This window comes from Betta splendens, chromosome 4, assembly GCF_900634795.4.
Source record: "Betta splendens chromosome 4, fBetSpl5.4, whole genome shotgun sequence".
Taxonomy (NCBI): Eukaryota; Metazoa; Chordata; class Actinopteri; order Anabantiformes; family Osphronemidae; genus Betta; species Betta splendens.
In genome coordinates, this window is record NC_040884.2 from 6,649,687 (window position 1) to 6,664,678 (window position 14,992).

A 14,992-nucleotide genomic window follows, 5' to 3' on the forward strand; every position below is an offset into this window, starting at 1 on the left:
TGATTTCATATTTTAAGTATATAAGGAGTGCATTCATAATGTTTGCTGCTAAATATATGTTGAGCCTGTGAGATAGTAAAAATGTTTTGACAACAGAGCTGACCTCGTGTCAGTTGACTGTTTACCCCATAATGCAGTTTCATGTGGAAACATAGAGGGTAGTTATTCTTGCAACGCTAAGTGAGGAAGCCTCGAGTCTCAAGTCTGTCTAAGAACTCTTCTGTCCATTAGAGGGAGTGATGTGACAGTAAACTGAAGTCGGCTGCACTGTTGAACAACTGGATGCTGTTGAACATCTTCAGTGACTTACGCATTTAAAGAATAAATATTACAGTAATGAAAATAACTTTTGCTGCTTTGCTGACTTCACTGACTTTCTTTTCTAGATGTGACAGATGTGAAGCTTGTGTTTGAGCAGAAGCATAAGGAACGTGTCTCATGGATCACAGGTTCTTGGGGACATAATTAGACGTTTCACCTTTTTCCTTCTCGTGCCTTAAATAACTAACCCAGATGTGGGACCATGACCCCCCACCGACAGCTTCAGCTGGAATGAGATGGAGATCAGGTTTAAATGTACCACGCCTTAATACGACCTGGTAAAACACATAGTGCTAAAATAATATGTAAAATGAGTCTCACGTCCATCAACGCACCAACAGCTGTGCACGAGGCGAACATTTAAATGTGCCCTGGATGTCGCCTGCAGAAGCACTGGGACCAGCCGTCGGCCACCTTTTCACCCGGATGCCGACATCTACTCCAGCGGCTGAAGCCAGAATGTTGTGAAACGGTGTCTTTCTCCTCGACCGGGGCGTCGCGGACTTGAGAAAGTCTGATCAGCTGAGTCCGGCGCTGACGCTGCCCCCACCGCGACCCGAGGCCCGACCCCAACTTGCACTGCGCGTGCACCGATGCAGTGACTGCGTTTGTCTGTCTGTGTACGTTTGATTCAAACATCTGTCGATCATCAACAGTAAAACTTTATTAGCTCATAAATTCTACATATCACAGTTTATGTCTGTGGTTAAGAAGTGTTTCCCTGCTTCTGTGTTGATTTACTTGCCGTGAAGGGTTCATGACACTGCAACCCCCGTTTTACACAGTGGATCTGAAGCTCAGTGCTTCTGAATGGGTTCGTTTCCTCGTTAAACAGACGGCGGCTCCATTACGACCCCACAGCGGCTTCAGGACGAGGCTCGTAAAACTGTGAACTCCCACAGAGAAGCCTGCAAATCTCCTGCCTCGCCTCACGAAACTCTGAATGGGACAATTACGGCTAAAGTCAAGTGTGGTTCCCGCTGATTGTGTGAAGTGTGACGAGGAAACAGGCACCGTGCTTTTTCTGTTATTTAGGGTTCAACAGACTGTCCTGAAGGTCTTTAAATGTCCTGTTTTGTCTATGCAGTGACGGCATTGAGGGGCCGTGGAAGCAGCGGGATAAGGAGGAACACTGCGTGATTCTTGTCAATGAGGTGATGATAAACGGCACGAGGACGGCCTTCTGCTGTTTAAGATCACACACACACACACACACGCACGCACGCACACACACGCACACACACGCACGCACACACACACACACACGCACACACACGCACGCACACACACACACGCACACACACACACACGCACACACACACACACACAAATGCACACACACACACACGTCCGCTGGCTGTGGACGCCTGCTCTGTCCGAGCTCTGTGGATCCGTGCTGGATGCACATGTTGAAACACAGGGGGCCCCTGAGCGTTGACTCGCCAAGAATATTTCTGCTCCTCTGCCAAACCGTGAAACCAAACCCCACTCTTCCGCTTTTCCTAGAATCAGCCTTACTCAGCCAGGATCCCCGTTTACGCTGAGAGCTCCAGCACACGGAGCCTTTCGGGGCGTTTCACGCCTTGCAGTTTGGTCTGGAACCGGAGACCTGCAGCGTATTCGTCATCGACTTGCAGATTTGCGTCTGGCTTTGAAGCAACATCTGGACGCTGAACATCCATCAGACTCAGCACGTTTGCAAACAGAGAGCCAAGATGACCCCTCAGACGTGCAAACAAAGGAATGTGAAGCCTCTGAAACTACAGGAGAGAAATCAGCAACAGGGAAATGAAGGAATTTCTCCCCCAGCTGCAAATTCTGCTCTCTCTGGGATGATCCTTTAATTTCCTCGAAAGTCGTACAGACGTAAGGCATGAAAATGGGAAGTCACATTAGTAGTCGGACCGAGAGCCCAGCGGCGTGTTCCTCCGTCCACCTTCTCCCTCTAACTCTGGGAGAAGGAGCTTTATTGTGAAATCCCCCTCTCTGCATCCTTCTGCCGATGCTGCGTGACGCGTCCACCACGTCTGACCTGTCGCGCACAAGCGAGTCTCCCCCGTCGTTCATCGCTACGCGTCGCCCTCGGGCTCAAGTCTGGGAACCGCAGCGAAGCTGGAGATCACAGGCTGCGATGGGGAGAGGCGTTCCTCGCGTGGCTAATTACTGGGCTGGGCCCGCGGGTCGGACCGAGCCAAGGCCTTCCTAACAATTACCAACACAAACACCCTCATACAGGCAACATCCATAAAGGTACATTATATATATATACAAGATAAAAGAAACAGCAGGTTATACTTAGAGAAGCCAAATGTGCAGCGTTTAATCACGGAGCTGGAGACGTTGAAGTTTGATGAGAGAGGCCATGAATTTCATTCTATAACATGTTTCAGAAATCCTAATAATTTCTCTGGCCCTCTCACACCATGTTTGCATAGAACAAATTACTTCCAGCTGACTATACACGATGTCATTCTTGTGTATTTGTATGCATTTGTCTGTAAACAGCTTTAAAGCAGATGAAAACAGACACTGGACACTCCAGCACTACATGATATATAAAACATGAACTGTGTCGCTCTTCTGTGTTTTCTTGGTCAAACGCAGCATGTTGCTCGTTTTTGGAGACAGAACCTTCCCTTTAAGTCTGGCCCGCGGACGTCAGAGAACATGCTGTGCAGTAATAATGATATATAGGCTGCAAGGTTCCCAGTGACACTGCAAAACATACCGGAGGCAGAAAACTACAGGTGTTTTTCCAGCAGAACCGTCCGGAAAACTCAGGTTCGGGCACATTTTTCTCATGCCTCTTTCTCTTCTGCACATGTTTTTGATCTGGCGGCTTCGGGGCCCCTCGAGCCACGAGCGTCTCTCCCCATACTGTACCCCAACATTTGCACGACATGACACACGAACACGCCTTCCTTTGTATTTAATGGCCTTTTAAAGCTTGAGTGTGTACGTATAGGACCAGATGGAGCGGTATCATCTTTTACAGAGGTTGCGCTCACAGAGACACAGGCGGCTCAGCATCGGCCCACCAATGGGAGAGGGGTCTCCGTCACACACCCACACCGCTCAGGAACATCTGTGTGGGAGATCCAGCGTGTCCTGGATCTGGAGGATGGATTTACACAGACTTCTGCCCTATTTTAGAACAATGCAGGGGGCTGTGTCAGTGAAGGCGTGCTCTTTGATTTAATGCTGGGACAATGAAATATGACCGAGTGAGTCCAGCTGGGGGGATGGATTTATGTGATTAAAGGTTATTAGACGGCAAATCAGTTGCAGTAAGATAGGTTTAAATGTTTATGTTGCATTGACAAGGCCGCTCATAATAATTCAGCTTCTGGTTTTATTTTCATTCGCTTGTAGTTTTTCAAGTTTAAAAAGGTCTAAAAGACTTTTTTTTCATTGTGATACGTGTCATATTATTTATGTGATCCTGGAAATTCATGTAAAAATATGAAAAATCATCAACTTTGACTGATAATAAAATATAATAGATAGAAATAAAGTCTACATTCAACAGTAGTGACTGTTGAATATGATATTTCGCTCCACCTTCGTCCTCCTGCTTCATTACAGCTTCATTAGAATCTGATGATGGAGTCTCAAGACGCATCCTGTGCCCTGTGACCTCCTCCTCACTCTATAGCGGGAGGGTGGGGGGGGGGGGTGAGCTGGGGCAAAGTTTAGGCTCCGCCCACTGAGCTGCAGCCAATCACAATCAGACGCACCCCCCATAAAGTAAAGTTGGAGCCGCATCCGTGACAGACCGTAAGCAACCCTGAAACCGCAGCCTCGCACCACGTGACCGGCGCTCTGCGGTTTTAAATCAACAATTGGACCTAAGTGAAAACCAGCACTCGAACCTTTTTATTCAGGACATTTTACACAAACGCTCCAATACTATGGGAAAGGAAACTATCAACCTGTTCACCGTTTGGATCATCTTGGGAAACATTTTTACAACTTTCTCCTCTGACCCTGAAGGCGCCACCGGTGTCTTCGGTAAGACCGACCTCCGCCGAGCTCTTACTCTGCTTTTCGCCCCGTTGGTTGTGTCCCCGCGGGCGCCGGCGCGTGCGGAGGAAGCAGGTTGATGAATGCGAGCCGTTCCGTGCTGACCGGGGTTAACCCCGTGGAGCTGAGCCTCCGGGGCTCGCGGCTGCGGGTCTGCGTCGCATGCGGCTCCATGTGTGCGTGAAGACGAGCCGCAGCTGCAGCCTTTTGTCTGGAGGAGCGCAGGACACGCTCACGAAGGGTGGAGGATTAAATCCCTTCGCTTCAGATGCTGCTGTATGCAGATACGCGGCATTTAAAGTTTAATTAGGTCGCGCTGTAATCACACTCCTCTACGTTGAACACAACTGGTGGAAAGACTCTAGACTGAAGCTTTATTTTGAAAAGGTGTTCAATTTAAAAAAAAAAAGATTTCAATTTATAGACTTAATCAGGGTAAAAAATGGAAAATAATCCTCTGTGTGGCTGCAGGTCTACTGCTGAGATTAGTGGTCACTTTGTTAAATCAGAGTTTATGAAATGTTTCTGAGCAAGATTTTATGGATGTCGGTTGCAATTGTAATAATTCAGTTATTGAAGTCGGTCAAACCTGTACAGCTTCAGCCTCAACAACCTCATAACTGTGTGTGTGTGTGTGTGTGTGTGTGTGTGTGTGTGTGTGTGTGTACAGTAAACAGCACAGCCACCCCCGCCCCCCTCCCAACCACCCCTGAATGGATCACAAACTACACGGACATCGTGTCCAGGTTCTCCCTGCGCTCGGCCGACGTCCCGGACGATGACATGTGCTACATCGTGGCCGGCGTCCCAGAATCCATCACGGAGTGCGAGTTCAAGCCGGAGTCACAGACCTTCATCGTGATTCACGGCTGGACGGTGAATACGCTGCATTTCTGTTCATGGTTATTCAAGAGGAGCCTGAGGATGATCACAGGTGTAGTAAGTGCGTGTGTGTGTGTGTGTGCGTGTGTGCGTGTGTGCGTGTGTGTGTGTGCGTGTGTGTGTGCGTGTGTGTGTGTGTGTGTGTGCGTGTGTGTGTGCACGTGTGTGCGTGCGTGTGCGTGTCTGTGCGTGTCTGTGCGTGTGTGTGTGCACGTGTGTGCGTGCGTGTGTGCGTGTGCGTGTCTGTGCGTGTCTGTGCGTGTCTGTGCGTGTGTGTGTGCACGTGTGTGCGTGCGTGTGTGCGTGTGCGTGTCTGTGCGTGTCTGTGCGTGTCTGTGCGTGTCTGTGCGTGTGTGTGTGCGTGTGTGTCTGTGCGTGTGTGTGTGTGTGCGCTCTCCTACAGGTGACGGGGATGTTCGAGAGCTGGGTGCCCAAGCTGGTGTCGGCTCTGTACGAGCGGGAGCCCACTGCCAACGTGATCGTGGTGGACTGGCTGAGCCGCGCCAACCAGCACTACCCCACCTCCGCGGCCTACACCAAACTGGTGGGCCGCGACGTTGCCAAGTTCGTTTCCTGGCTTCAAGTGAGTCTTTTTAATGTTTCCTCCCGGGTCGCGTCCCAAACGCTCGCTGGTTGTGTTTTTAATACCTGCAGCGTCTCCTCCGTCTCCTCCCTTTTCAGAAAGAGCTGCAGCTGCCGTCGGAGCGGCTCCACCTGCTGGGCTACAGCCTGGGGGCGCACGTGGCGGGCATCGCCGGCGACCTCACGGACCACAAAATCAGCAGAATCACAGGTCCGTCGGCTGCTCACGCCACTGGAGATGAGCTCTGATCAGCTGTTTGTGAGACGCGCTCCCTCTTCAGCTCACAAACAGCTCTCTCTCTCTCTCTCTCTCTCTCTCCCTCTCGCACGCCCAGGTCTGGACCCCGCCGGGCCCACCTTCGAGCACGCGGACGAGCAGAGCACGCTGTCCCGCGGCGACGCCCAGTTCGTGGACGTGCTGCACACCAACACCAGGGGCTCCCCGGACCGCAGCATCGGGATCCAGCGGCCGCTGGGCCACATCGACATCTACCCCAACGGAGGCACCTTCCAGCCGGGCTGTGACATCCAGAACACTCTGATGGGGATCGCACTTGAAGGCATCAGGGGCCTCCAAAGTATGTACTACGAGTGCTTTGACTGCGCACCTCACATTTTTAGTGTTAAAGTGAAAGATTTGTTCCAAACAGGTGTTAATCGTCTATAAAAGCTAAAACATGTGCTGGTTTTCTGGTTTAACTGGTGGAACTAATGACTAGAAACACCATCCGGAGCAGTAGCGGAACATGGGTTCTGTTGCGTTTCAGACATGGACCAGCTCATCAAGTGTTCCCACGAACGCTCCATCCACCTGTTCATCGACTCGCTGCTGAACACGCAGCAGCAGAGCACGGCCTACCGCTGCAACAGCAAGGAGGCCTTCAACAAGGGCCTGTGTCTGAGCTGCAGGAAGAACAAGTGCAACACGCTGGGCTACAACGTCAACCGGGTCCGCACGGCCCGCAGCGCCAAGATGTACCTCAAGACCCGGGACATGATGCCGTACAAAGGTGAGCGGCACCATTCACAGGACGTGACTGCGTTTGCATGTAGTAAAGTCACGTGAAGAGCAGGCTTCCCGTTGCATAAGAGCTCTGCCAGCGTTAAGCTGCTCGAGCAGCCGAGTGGAAGAGTTGAACGGGGCCCCTCACCTCCAACCCCTCCGCTCAGTCTTTCATTATCAGGTGAAGGTGCACTTCTTCTGCAAGGACAAGCTGAGCTTCACGGAGCAGCCCATGCAGATCTCGCTGTTCGGGACCCACGGGGAGAAGGAGGACATTCCCTTCGTCCTGTACGTACGCCGCGCGCCGCGCCGCGCTGCCGGAGGCGCCTGCGGGCGTCGCACCCCTGACCTCCGCTCTCCCCCGTTCCTCCCCCGCAGGCCGGTGATGGACGCCAACGCCACGGCGTCCTTCCTCGTCACCACCGACGCCGACATCGGCGACCTGATGATGGTGAAGCTGCGCTGGGAGAAGGACACCATCCTGGGCTGGGCCGACTGGTGGGGCAGCAGCGAGTTCTACATCCGCAGGCTGCGCGTCAAGTCCGGGGAGACGCAGTCCAGGTGGGCGCCCCCCCCCCCTCCGGCGGCACGCGGCGCCGACCCGCGCGTCTGTGTTACGTTGTGTGGTGATTTCCTGTTTGTGATGGTCGCTTCAGGGTGATCTTCAGCGTCAAGGAGGGAGAGTTTGCCTCCCTGGTGAGGGGAGGGGAGCACGCTGTGTTCGTCAAGTCAAAGGAAGACAACGAGAGCCGGAAGGAGAGGCTGTGAGTATATGGAGTTCATACCATATATGTAATACTGATATATTGCACAAACGTTGTTCAACCTTGTTGTGTGAGTGTGTTTGGTCAGAAGTCGTTTCCTCTTCCCTCCAGGAGGCACAAGCTGAAGAACCAGGGCAGTCTCTACGGGCAGGACGACGCTTGAATTTGCACTTGAACGCACCACGCGCAGCGTTCGCCTCCGCACACGCGCAGCCAAAGACGGACAGCACAAGGCCACGCGCCGGGGGGCGGGGCTTCGCCGTGACCGGACGCGCACCGCCTGCTGCCTCTTCCTGATTCCGCCTCATGTTTCCTGAACTCCCAGTGCAACCAGTGCGACCAGTGCGACCAGCCCGCAGCGCTGGAAGCCGGTTGAGCCCCGAACCCTCTCCTCTCGATGAAAACTGTCTCTGCTGCTGGGAAACGTTACACTTTTGCCACGATGTGCTCACGAATTCACACTTTCAGTAACTTTGCTGCAGATGTTTGTAATCATGTGCTTCTGTGGCCGACGTGTGCTGTCTGTACTGGTTTTGCGTTGTGAACCCCTGACCTGGCTGTGCTCTCGTTGCCTTTGTGAACTTGGATTATTGTTGCTGTATAAATAATTCAGAGTGACGGGCATCACATAGGCACATCTTTGTGTGTTTTTTTAATCATTACTTTCTTCCTAATGTTTGTCTTAATCTAACCACTAATTGCCAAGAACTAACATGGACCAAAGAAATATTTACAGAATCACAGCAGACATTGTAAATACCTCGAATCATCACCACAGTCTATATATTATTTGTTCTGAATATGAGTTATGTCTTAATGTGTGATTTCCTGAAGCCCTGCTTGTTCTTCTATGTCACTGGTCACTTTAAAAGACTCTCCGTTCCCTGCAGCCATTTCACATTTTAAGGTCATCCACAGAGAAGTCCAACAGGCACCAGCGTTCTTTATTTCCCCTCCAAACGAACCAAGGTCAGCTTTTAAACCACCCGCTAACGGTCAAATGTCCCTCAGTTACTGAGCTCAGCCCGAGTTTTGAACCATCAACCATTACAGAACTGCTTAAAATAAAAAAGTAGCTTTTTTTAAATGCGCGATGGCCTCATCTCAACAATCACCGTCTTGTATTTATTGTACTTTTCTATATATTTGTACATTAAGCTGTATTATATTTTTATCAGGCTTCCGTTTGTTCGTGTGTGCGTTTTATAAATGGAGCGTTGTGTGAAATTCAGGCTAATCGAATTGGCCTCGATGCCAGCTGTTGAGTGCATTTACTTTTATGAAATGAAATGCAGTGCACTGTGCAAAGACAGGCCTGGATGGATGAATAAAGACATGAACTGCATATTCTAACCCTCTAGACTTCTCAAGTTGCTTCTAGATAATTCAGTCATTGAGTTTTTATGACGTTATGCACCTGCCATGAAGACGAAAAACCATCAAGATGCAGTTTAGGAAGTCACATATTTGAAATATAGCCAATTGTATAAATATTGGATTTAAATTCATATATATGGAGTTAATTAGAGGCTGTGACACAGAAACAGGTGTGTGGGTCGAGGGCAAAGGTCACGCGATGGTGCGTGGCAGGAACAGGTGGAGGGGAGAGTTAGTAGATGCTTGGTTTCCAAAGCTCCAAAGGAGAATATCTAACAGTCAGCTGCAGAAACCTGTTGATCCCAGTCTGACCAGCTTGTTCCCGGCTCGGCCCGACTGTCCGTCAGGCCCGCACAAACACAGACGTTACCACAGAGACATCTGAAGCCACTTACAGTCCACGTCCAACGTGTTTTAACAGTACAGGAGTACGGCCGGCTGTTTTCACTGAGGCGGCGTTGCTCAAAATTCACAACATATTAAGTAACAGTAGCTCACTAATCCACAGTGTGACCGAGAAAAACAACTCCGACTCCGTGAGCATGTGGATTAGTTCCTCTGAAGGAGACTCAGACAGAGGAGAGTAAAAGCTGGTAGCTGATTATGCTGATAATGCTCCTTATTGATATTTATGGTGTATAATAAATGCCTGCAGTGCCTTTATGCTCCAGTGTGCACGTGCGAATGAAAGGTCCGTGTGAAGCCAACTTTTACTGTATTGTTTTATTGGCCTGGTGGGAGCGGGGAGGAGCTGCGGGAGCTGCATTGCAAAACTGTTTTCTTCTCGTGTGCTGTTCACAGAATGCGCAAACACGCATTTGTGAGCGTGGACGTGCACCACATGTGATCTCGTGCCGTTCCTAGAAACGAGCTTAGGAAACAGGTCCTGGGAGCGCGAGCGGGCCAGGACGTTTCCGTGCGTCCCAGCCTCCTGGAGGAGTACTGTGTGTCTGGAGCTCTGACTCTGACTCACTCCGCTCCTCCGCGCGCGCACGTGACAGGGAACGGCGTCCGAGCCGCGGGAGGCGAACGGACGCTTTCCGAGGAAAAAGTCCAATTCATCGAAGAGCGGCAGCATCTGGCGCCTGTGCGTGTGAGATAAAGGGGGCGATGCTGCGTCATCACAGCGTCCACTGCTCCGGTTCCGCTCGCCGTGTGGCTAATGGGAGTCCACCTGCTGGAGTCGGGTTCTGCCAGCGGAACCTCTCCGGCTCCGGGTCACCTTCCAGCCGGAGGTTCGCTGTATGAGTCAACGTGCTGCTGAGCGGCTCTGACCTTCACGCGCGACTCTCCCAACTGTTGCCACCCATTTCACCCAGTTTCCTCCCAGTTTGGGGGTGAAACGCTGTAACTGGCGAGCTGGAACTCGCTAGTTACGCCGACGCTCCGTGCGCTCGTGCCGGTTCGGGTCTTATCTGCTGGTCCCGTGACAGCAGCGGAGACAGAGGCAGAACCGGGGCCCCACAGCAGCCTCGCACGCAGCGGTGTGTTCCCGGAACGGAGCGCGCGTGCGCAACAGACCCAGCGATGAGGGGACGCGGCCAGAACGCGCTCAGCTGCGTTATTAGATGTTAGCGGACTATTACCCCACTCACAGCTGTTATGTGTGAAAAAAACCAGGGGAACAGGTTTGCCTTTTAGCCTCGAATATTTTCTTTTCTTCTTTTAAATCTCTAGTTTTCTGCTTTCTAGCATCTACAGCCTCTGCTCGTGTCAAACGTCCTAAACAAATGTAAATATATTATCAGTAACATCTGTGTTTCACTCACGGAGTGTGAAAAGTGAGCGAACATAATTCTAAATGAGTGAATTTAGAATTAAACATTAGATGAAAACATGAATGTTGTCTCATTGTTGTTCAATAACGAGCAGCGCTCCGAGCTGCTCCCTTCATGAAGCAGAGGAATGAACCGTACATATTTCTCCATTCCCCGCCCGGGGGTCAGCAGCCAATGACTTGTCAGCGGTGCTATTTAAGACTCGGCCGGGACAAGGTGGTTCAGATATCAGCTCCTCTGCGCGCGACAGGACGCGGCGGCTCGTTGGAAGGAGCTTCTCCCACAGCGACGAAGCGGCTGAAGGCGTCTCCCGCTCGGGACCGACGCCGGGGAAGACATGGACGCCTGGCGGCTCCGCGGTCTGTGCTTGCTGGTGCTGAGCGCAGCCGCGCGGCGCGTGACGTCCCTGGAAGAGACGCTCGCCGACCCTGCGCGCGGTGAGTCGTCCGCAGTTGCGCACGCGACCCGGCGGGAAACGAGGACGATTTGAGGCGGGAATACGTCTGCGGATGAGGCGTTGACGGTTTGCGAGTCACGTGTCGGCGGCTGAACTTCGAGCCAGACTTTTATTAACGAGGCTCTTCCTGTTTGGAGGAGATCAAACGACAAACTGCTTTTCTCTCCAGGACGAAGAGCTCGAAATGTGTTCAAATACTCCAACAGCCATTGCATCTGTGCAGGTGGGCTAGTCTGTGTTTACAACATGGCCCCTGACCCGCCGCAGGCTCCTTCACCCCCCCCCCCCCCACCCCCAGCTGAGTGGAGTCAGCTGACTGTGTCAGGACCTGAAACCTGGGCAGATTATGTTGTGTGAGGAGGCAGGAACAAAGGCGGTTTCTATGGAGCTCAGTCTGACCAAGTGAACTCGCGTGACCCCCGACTGATCCAGTCCAAGGTGGAGGCTCATTTGCCGAGGGGCCCCTCGTTTATTACAGCCAGTCACTCAGCTCGACTCTGTTTTCACACACGCCAGCCAGCGTTGCGCTGCTCGTCTCCAGCTCCATGTGCAAACAAGCGAGTTCCTGTATCACATATGCAAACTCTGGTCTCTTTCAGGGAACCCCGTGGAGCCTCTGACAGACTCGTGGGACCGACAGGACGACAGCAGCCATCACGCTTATGCAAAATTCTCCCTCCGTAAACCCTCGCACCCCGATGACGACCTCTGTTATATTGTTCCCGGCAAAAATGGAACTCTGGCTGCCTGCGCCTTTAACGACACGTCCAAAACCTTCCTCGTGATCCACGGATGGACGGTGAGCAGAGGCGCGTCGCCTGTCGGGACCTGCCCTGTCTGGACCCCCCCTGTGATTTGATGTGTTCTTCCTGTCGTTTGAACAGCTGACCGGCATGTTTGAAAGCTGGGTGCCCAAGCTGGTGTCGGCGCTGCACGAGAGGGAGCGCGCGGCCAACGTCATCGTGGTGGACTGGCTCGCCTCGGCCCAGAACCACTATGTGGTGGCGGCCCAGAACACCAAGGCCGTGGGGCAGGAGGTCGCTCGCTTCATCGACTGGTTGGAGGTCAGTGGCATCGCATCGGTCCAGTTTCCCATTAACTCTAACCGTGACGGTGAAGCTCACACATTCTCTAGAATCCATATTTAGGCCATTGTGGGGCATCTCACTATATTTTAATCCGAACCTACTCTAAAAGGAAACCACCAGCTTGCCTCTTGAGAACGTCCACCTGATCGGTTACAGCCTCGGGGCCCATGTTGCAGGATTCGCCGGCAGCCACGCGAACAACAAAGTTGGAAGAATCACCGGTAAACGTAACATCTGTTAGTTGATCCTAACGGATCAGCGGGTGGATCCGTTGACGATGCTCTGCTGCTGTGTGCAGGTCTGGACCCGGCCGGGCCGGACTTCGAGGGGCAGCTCGCCCACCGGCGCCTCTCTCCAGACGACGCCCGCTTCGTGGACGTCCTTCACACCTTCACGCGGGGCTCGTTGGGCCTCAGCATCGGGATCCGGCAGCCCGTCGGACACGTGGACATCTACCCCAACGGCGGCGCCTTCCAGCCGGGCTGCGACCTCCGGGGCGCCCTGGAGAGGATCGCGCACTTGGGCCTTTTGGGTGAGGATGACCCGCACGCGGCTCTAGCGGCGCTAACGCCGGTGGCGTAACGTTGCCTTCCTCCTCAGCCGTCGCGGACGCCGCGCGGTGCGAACGCGAGCGCTCCGTCCACCTGTTCATCGACTCGCTGCTGAACCAGCGCCAGGCGCCCACGGCCTACAGGTGCGGCAGCGGCGAGGCGTTCGAGCGCGGCGTGTGTCTCGGCTGCCGCGGGAGCCGCTGCAACACGGTGGGCTACGGCGCCAGCAGGGTCCGCGGGCCGCGGGGCGGTCCGATGTTCACCAGGACACGGGCCTCCATGCCCTTCAGAGGTCGGTAGGATGACGAGGGCGTGGTCCAAGCGTCAGGTCTTAGACTCATAGAGTGTTTGGATCTCCTCTCGCCACAGTTTACCATTACCAGCTGAAGATTCACTTCAGCAGGGTGGTCCGTTCAGAGGTGGAGCCCTCCATCACTGTCTCGCTGTACGGAACCAGAGGAGAGGCCGAAAACCTGGAGCTGAACCTGTGAGTCGGCGCATGCTGACAACGCCGTATCTTGTCGAGTTACGTCAGCTTTTACCCAATAGGGGGGGCAGGGGTTCCTGTAGCTAAGCTTCTCTTATCTCTGTTTTTATTTTCTGCCAGAAAGGAGAAAATAGCATCAAACGCGACTCACTCCTTCCTGCTGGTGACAGATAAAGACGTCGGCGAGCTGTTGATGCTTCAGTTCAGATGGGAGGAGACGGGCGGCTGGTCGGCCTCCGGCGCCTGGAGGGCGGTGACCTCCTGGTGGTCGGGGCACTCGGACAGCGGCAACATGGAGGTTCGCAAAATCCGCGTTCGAGCCGGCGAGACCCAACGCAAGTAAGTGAGAGCCCTCGAAGTGAGCGTGAACCCAGCTGTCGTTGTCTCTAGTGGACGGGACGCTGACGTTGTGCTTTCAGGATCGTGTTCTGTGTGAAAAACCCGGCGGCTCAGAGCGTGGCTCAGGAGGTCACTTTCGTTAAATGTAAGGATCCTTGGAGGACAAACCGGAAACAAACCCAGAAAAGGTGAGATAGACGTTATGCTGTTTAATGGTTAACAACTAAGAGTTTATTGATGTAAGTAATATTTTTTGCATTTACTTTTAGAGTAACTGTGAAGAGCCACTGACCCTGAGGAACAGGTCCAGCTGAAAGCTCTCGGGTCCATTTCAGCACTTAAGTATTTATGCACATGTAAATTATTGTATTTTTTGAAATACACAACACTTCTACCACATTGTACAGTATATATTCATAAACATTTGTTATTTAAAACATTCTATATGTAAATTAATGAATAATACTTTGTGTAATAAGTGTAGTGACAATGACAGTAACTTCAGTGATTCAGTAAATATAACAGTTTATGAAATTTGTGCAACTTTTACCCCCTTTAGTCACTGTGAAAAAGAGAGAGAGAGAGTTTGAGTATGAACACACAAATATAAGTAAATAAATACGTATTCAAACACTTTAATGAGCTAGTGAAGCCAGTAAAGAGCTGCGGAGCCTGAGTGCAAATGCTATGAAGGCCATGATGAGCTCTATCCAGAACCCGGCGCAGTCGTTTCAGTCACAGCGTGTGGTCCAAGCGTTCCAGTTACTGCTAACAACTGTGTTTGTTTGAGCTGACAGAGCTTCCAGCACTGGATGTGACTGTGGGCCCGTATCAGCGTGCCTTCGTGTGAACAGAGCTAGATGTTGGTTCATCTGAGCTTGATGATTGTTGTTATTCTACAACCTTTTAAGTACTTTACACTTAGATAAAGTGTTCTACACCTAAAAGAAGGAAAAGCATCTTATACGTGGTACATGGAGCGGTTGACAGACCATTTTATGTCCATGTGTTGATTTGACTGTACGTTAATAATAGTATAATTTTGTCTGTGCTTGTTACCTTTCAGCTTACAGCGCTGTTTCCAGATAACTTCATAGATCGGTACTGTTGACATTGTGATTTCAAAATAGTGAAGACTTTTTCTTATGCACTGAAAGTTTCTTGGACAGTGATTGTAATGTAAACACCAAATTACAGATGTTCTGGTGTCAAACATTGTCCGTTATATATAGGTTAGCATAAAATGTGTTTAAAATATTATATTGTATTTTATACATACATGTGTAAATATTCACTGTACTGTACAATTTTTTAATAAACAAAAACTAAAATCTGTGAGT

At 51.6% G+C, this 14,992-nt stretch overlaps 2 protein-coding genes across 4 annotated transcripts; both read left to right on the forward strand.

Moving 5' to 3' along the window:
- The first annotated feature begins 4,092 nt into the window (after nucleotides 1-4,092).
- On the forward strand, nucleotides 4,093-8,928 carry lpla (lipoprotein lipase a). The gene is made up of 10 exons (XM_029146964.3): nucleotides 4,093-4,332; nucleotides 5,015-5,220; nucleotides 5,630-5,809; nucleotides 5,908-6,019; nucleotides 6,144-6,386; nucleotides 6,576-6,818; nucleotides 6,979-7,099; nucleotides 7,190-7,372; nucleotides 7,468-7,575; nucleotides 7,687-8,928. The coding sequence occupies exons 1-10, from the start codon at nucleotides 4,233-4,235 to the stop codon at nucleotides 7,736-7,738; spliced, it is 1,548 nt and encodes a 515-aa protein (XP_029002797.1). The 5' UTR covers nucleotides 4,093-4,232; the 3' UTR covers nucleotides 7,739-8,928.
- Nucleotides 8,929-9,749: 821 nt separating this feature from the next.
- LOC114853518 (lipoprotein lipase) lies at nucleotides 9,750-14,987 on the forward strand. Of its 3 annotated transcripts, none has more exons than XR_003785588.3 (11): nucleotides 9,750-11,167; nucleotides 11,787-11,986; nucleotides 12,072-12,251; nucleotides 12,385-12,496; nucleotides 12,574-12,807; nucleotides 12,876-13,118; nucleotides 13,196-13,313; nucleotides 13,434-13,652; nucleotides 13,733-13,840; nucleotides 13,922-14,008; nucleotides 14,719-14,987. XR_003785588.3 is itself a non-coding variant. In XM_029146966.3 (10 exons), the coding sequence occupies exons 1-10, from the start codon at nucleotides 11,068-11,070 to the stop codon at nucleotides 13,941-13,943; spliced, it is 1,536 nt and encodes a 511-aa protein (XP_029002799.1). In that variant the 5' UTR covers nucleotides 9,750-11,067; the 3' UTR covers nucleotides 13,944-14,987. The 3 variants fall into 3 exon arrangements, 1 of the variants encoding a protein (XP_029002799.1); XR_003785589.3 differs by having other exon boundaries at nucleotides 13,922-13,994; XM_029146966.3 differs by having other exon boundaries at nucleotides 13,922-14,987.
- Nucleotides 14,988-14,992: the final 5 nt, after the last annotated feature.

What these genes read in the sequence shown, in the direction of transcription:
- lpla (XM_029146964.3), top strand. Translation starts at nt 4,233, where the DNA reads ATGGGAAAGGAAACTATCAACCTGTTCACCGTTTGGATCATCTTGGGA. An exon ending in GGACATGATGCCGTACAAAG is followed by an intron (nt 6,819 to 6,978) that starts GTGAGCGGCACC and finishes CCCTCCGCTCAG; the next exon opens with TCTTTCATTATCAGGTGAAG. An exon ending in GAGAGCCGGAAGGAGAGGCT is followed by an intron (nt 7,576 to 7,686) that starts GTGAGTATATGG and finishes TCTTCCCTCCAG; the next exon opens with GAGGCACAAGCTGAAGAACC.
- LOC114853518 (XM_029146966.3), top strand. Translation starts at nt 11,068, where the DNA reads ATGGACGCCTGGCGGCTCCGCGGTCTGTGCTTGCTGGTGCTGAGCGCA. An exon ending in GCCGGCGAGACCCAACGCAA is followed by an intron (nt 13,653 to 13,732) that starts GTAAGTGAGAGC and finishes TTGTGCTTTCAG; the next exon opens with GATCGTGTTCTGTGTGAAAA. An exon ending in CGGAAACAAACCCAGAAAAG is followed by an intron (nt 13,841 to 13,921) that starts GTGAGATAGACG and finishes ATTTACTTTTAG; the next exon opens with AGTAACTGTGAAGAGCCACT.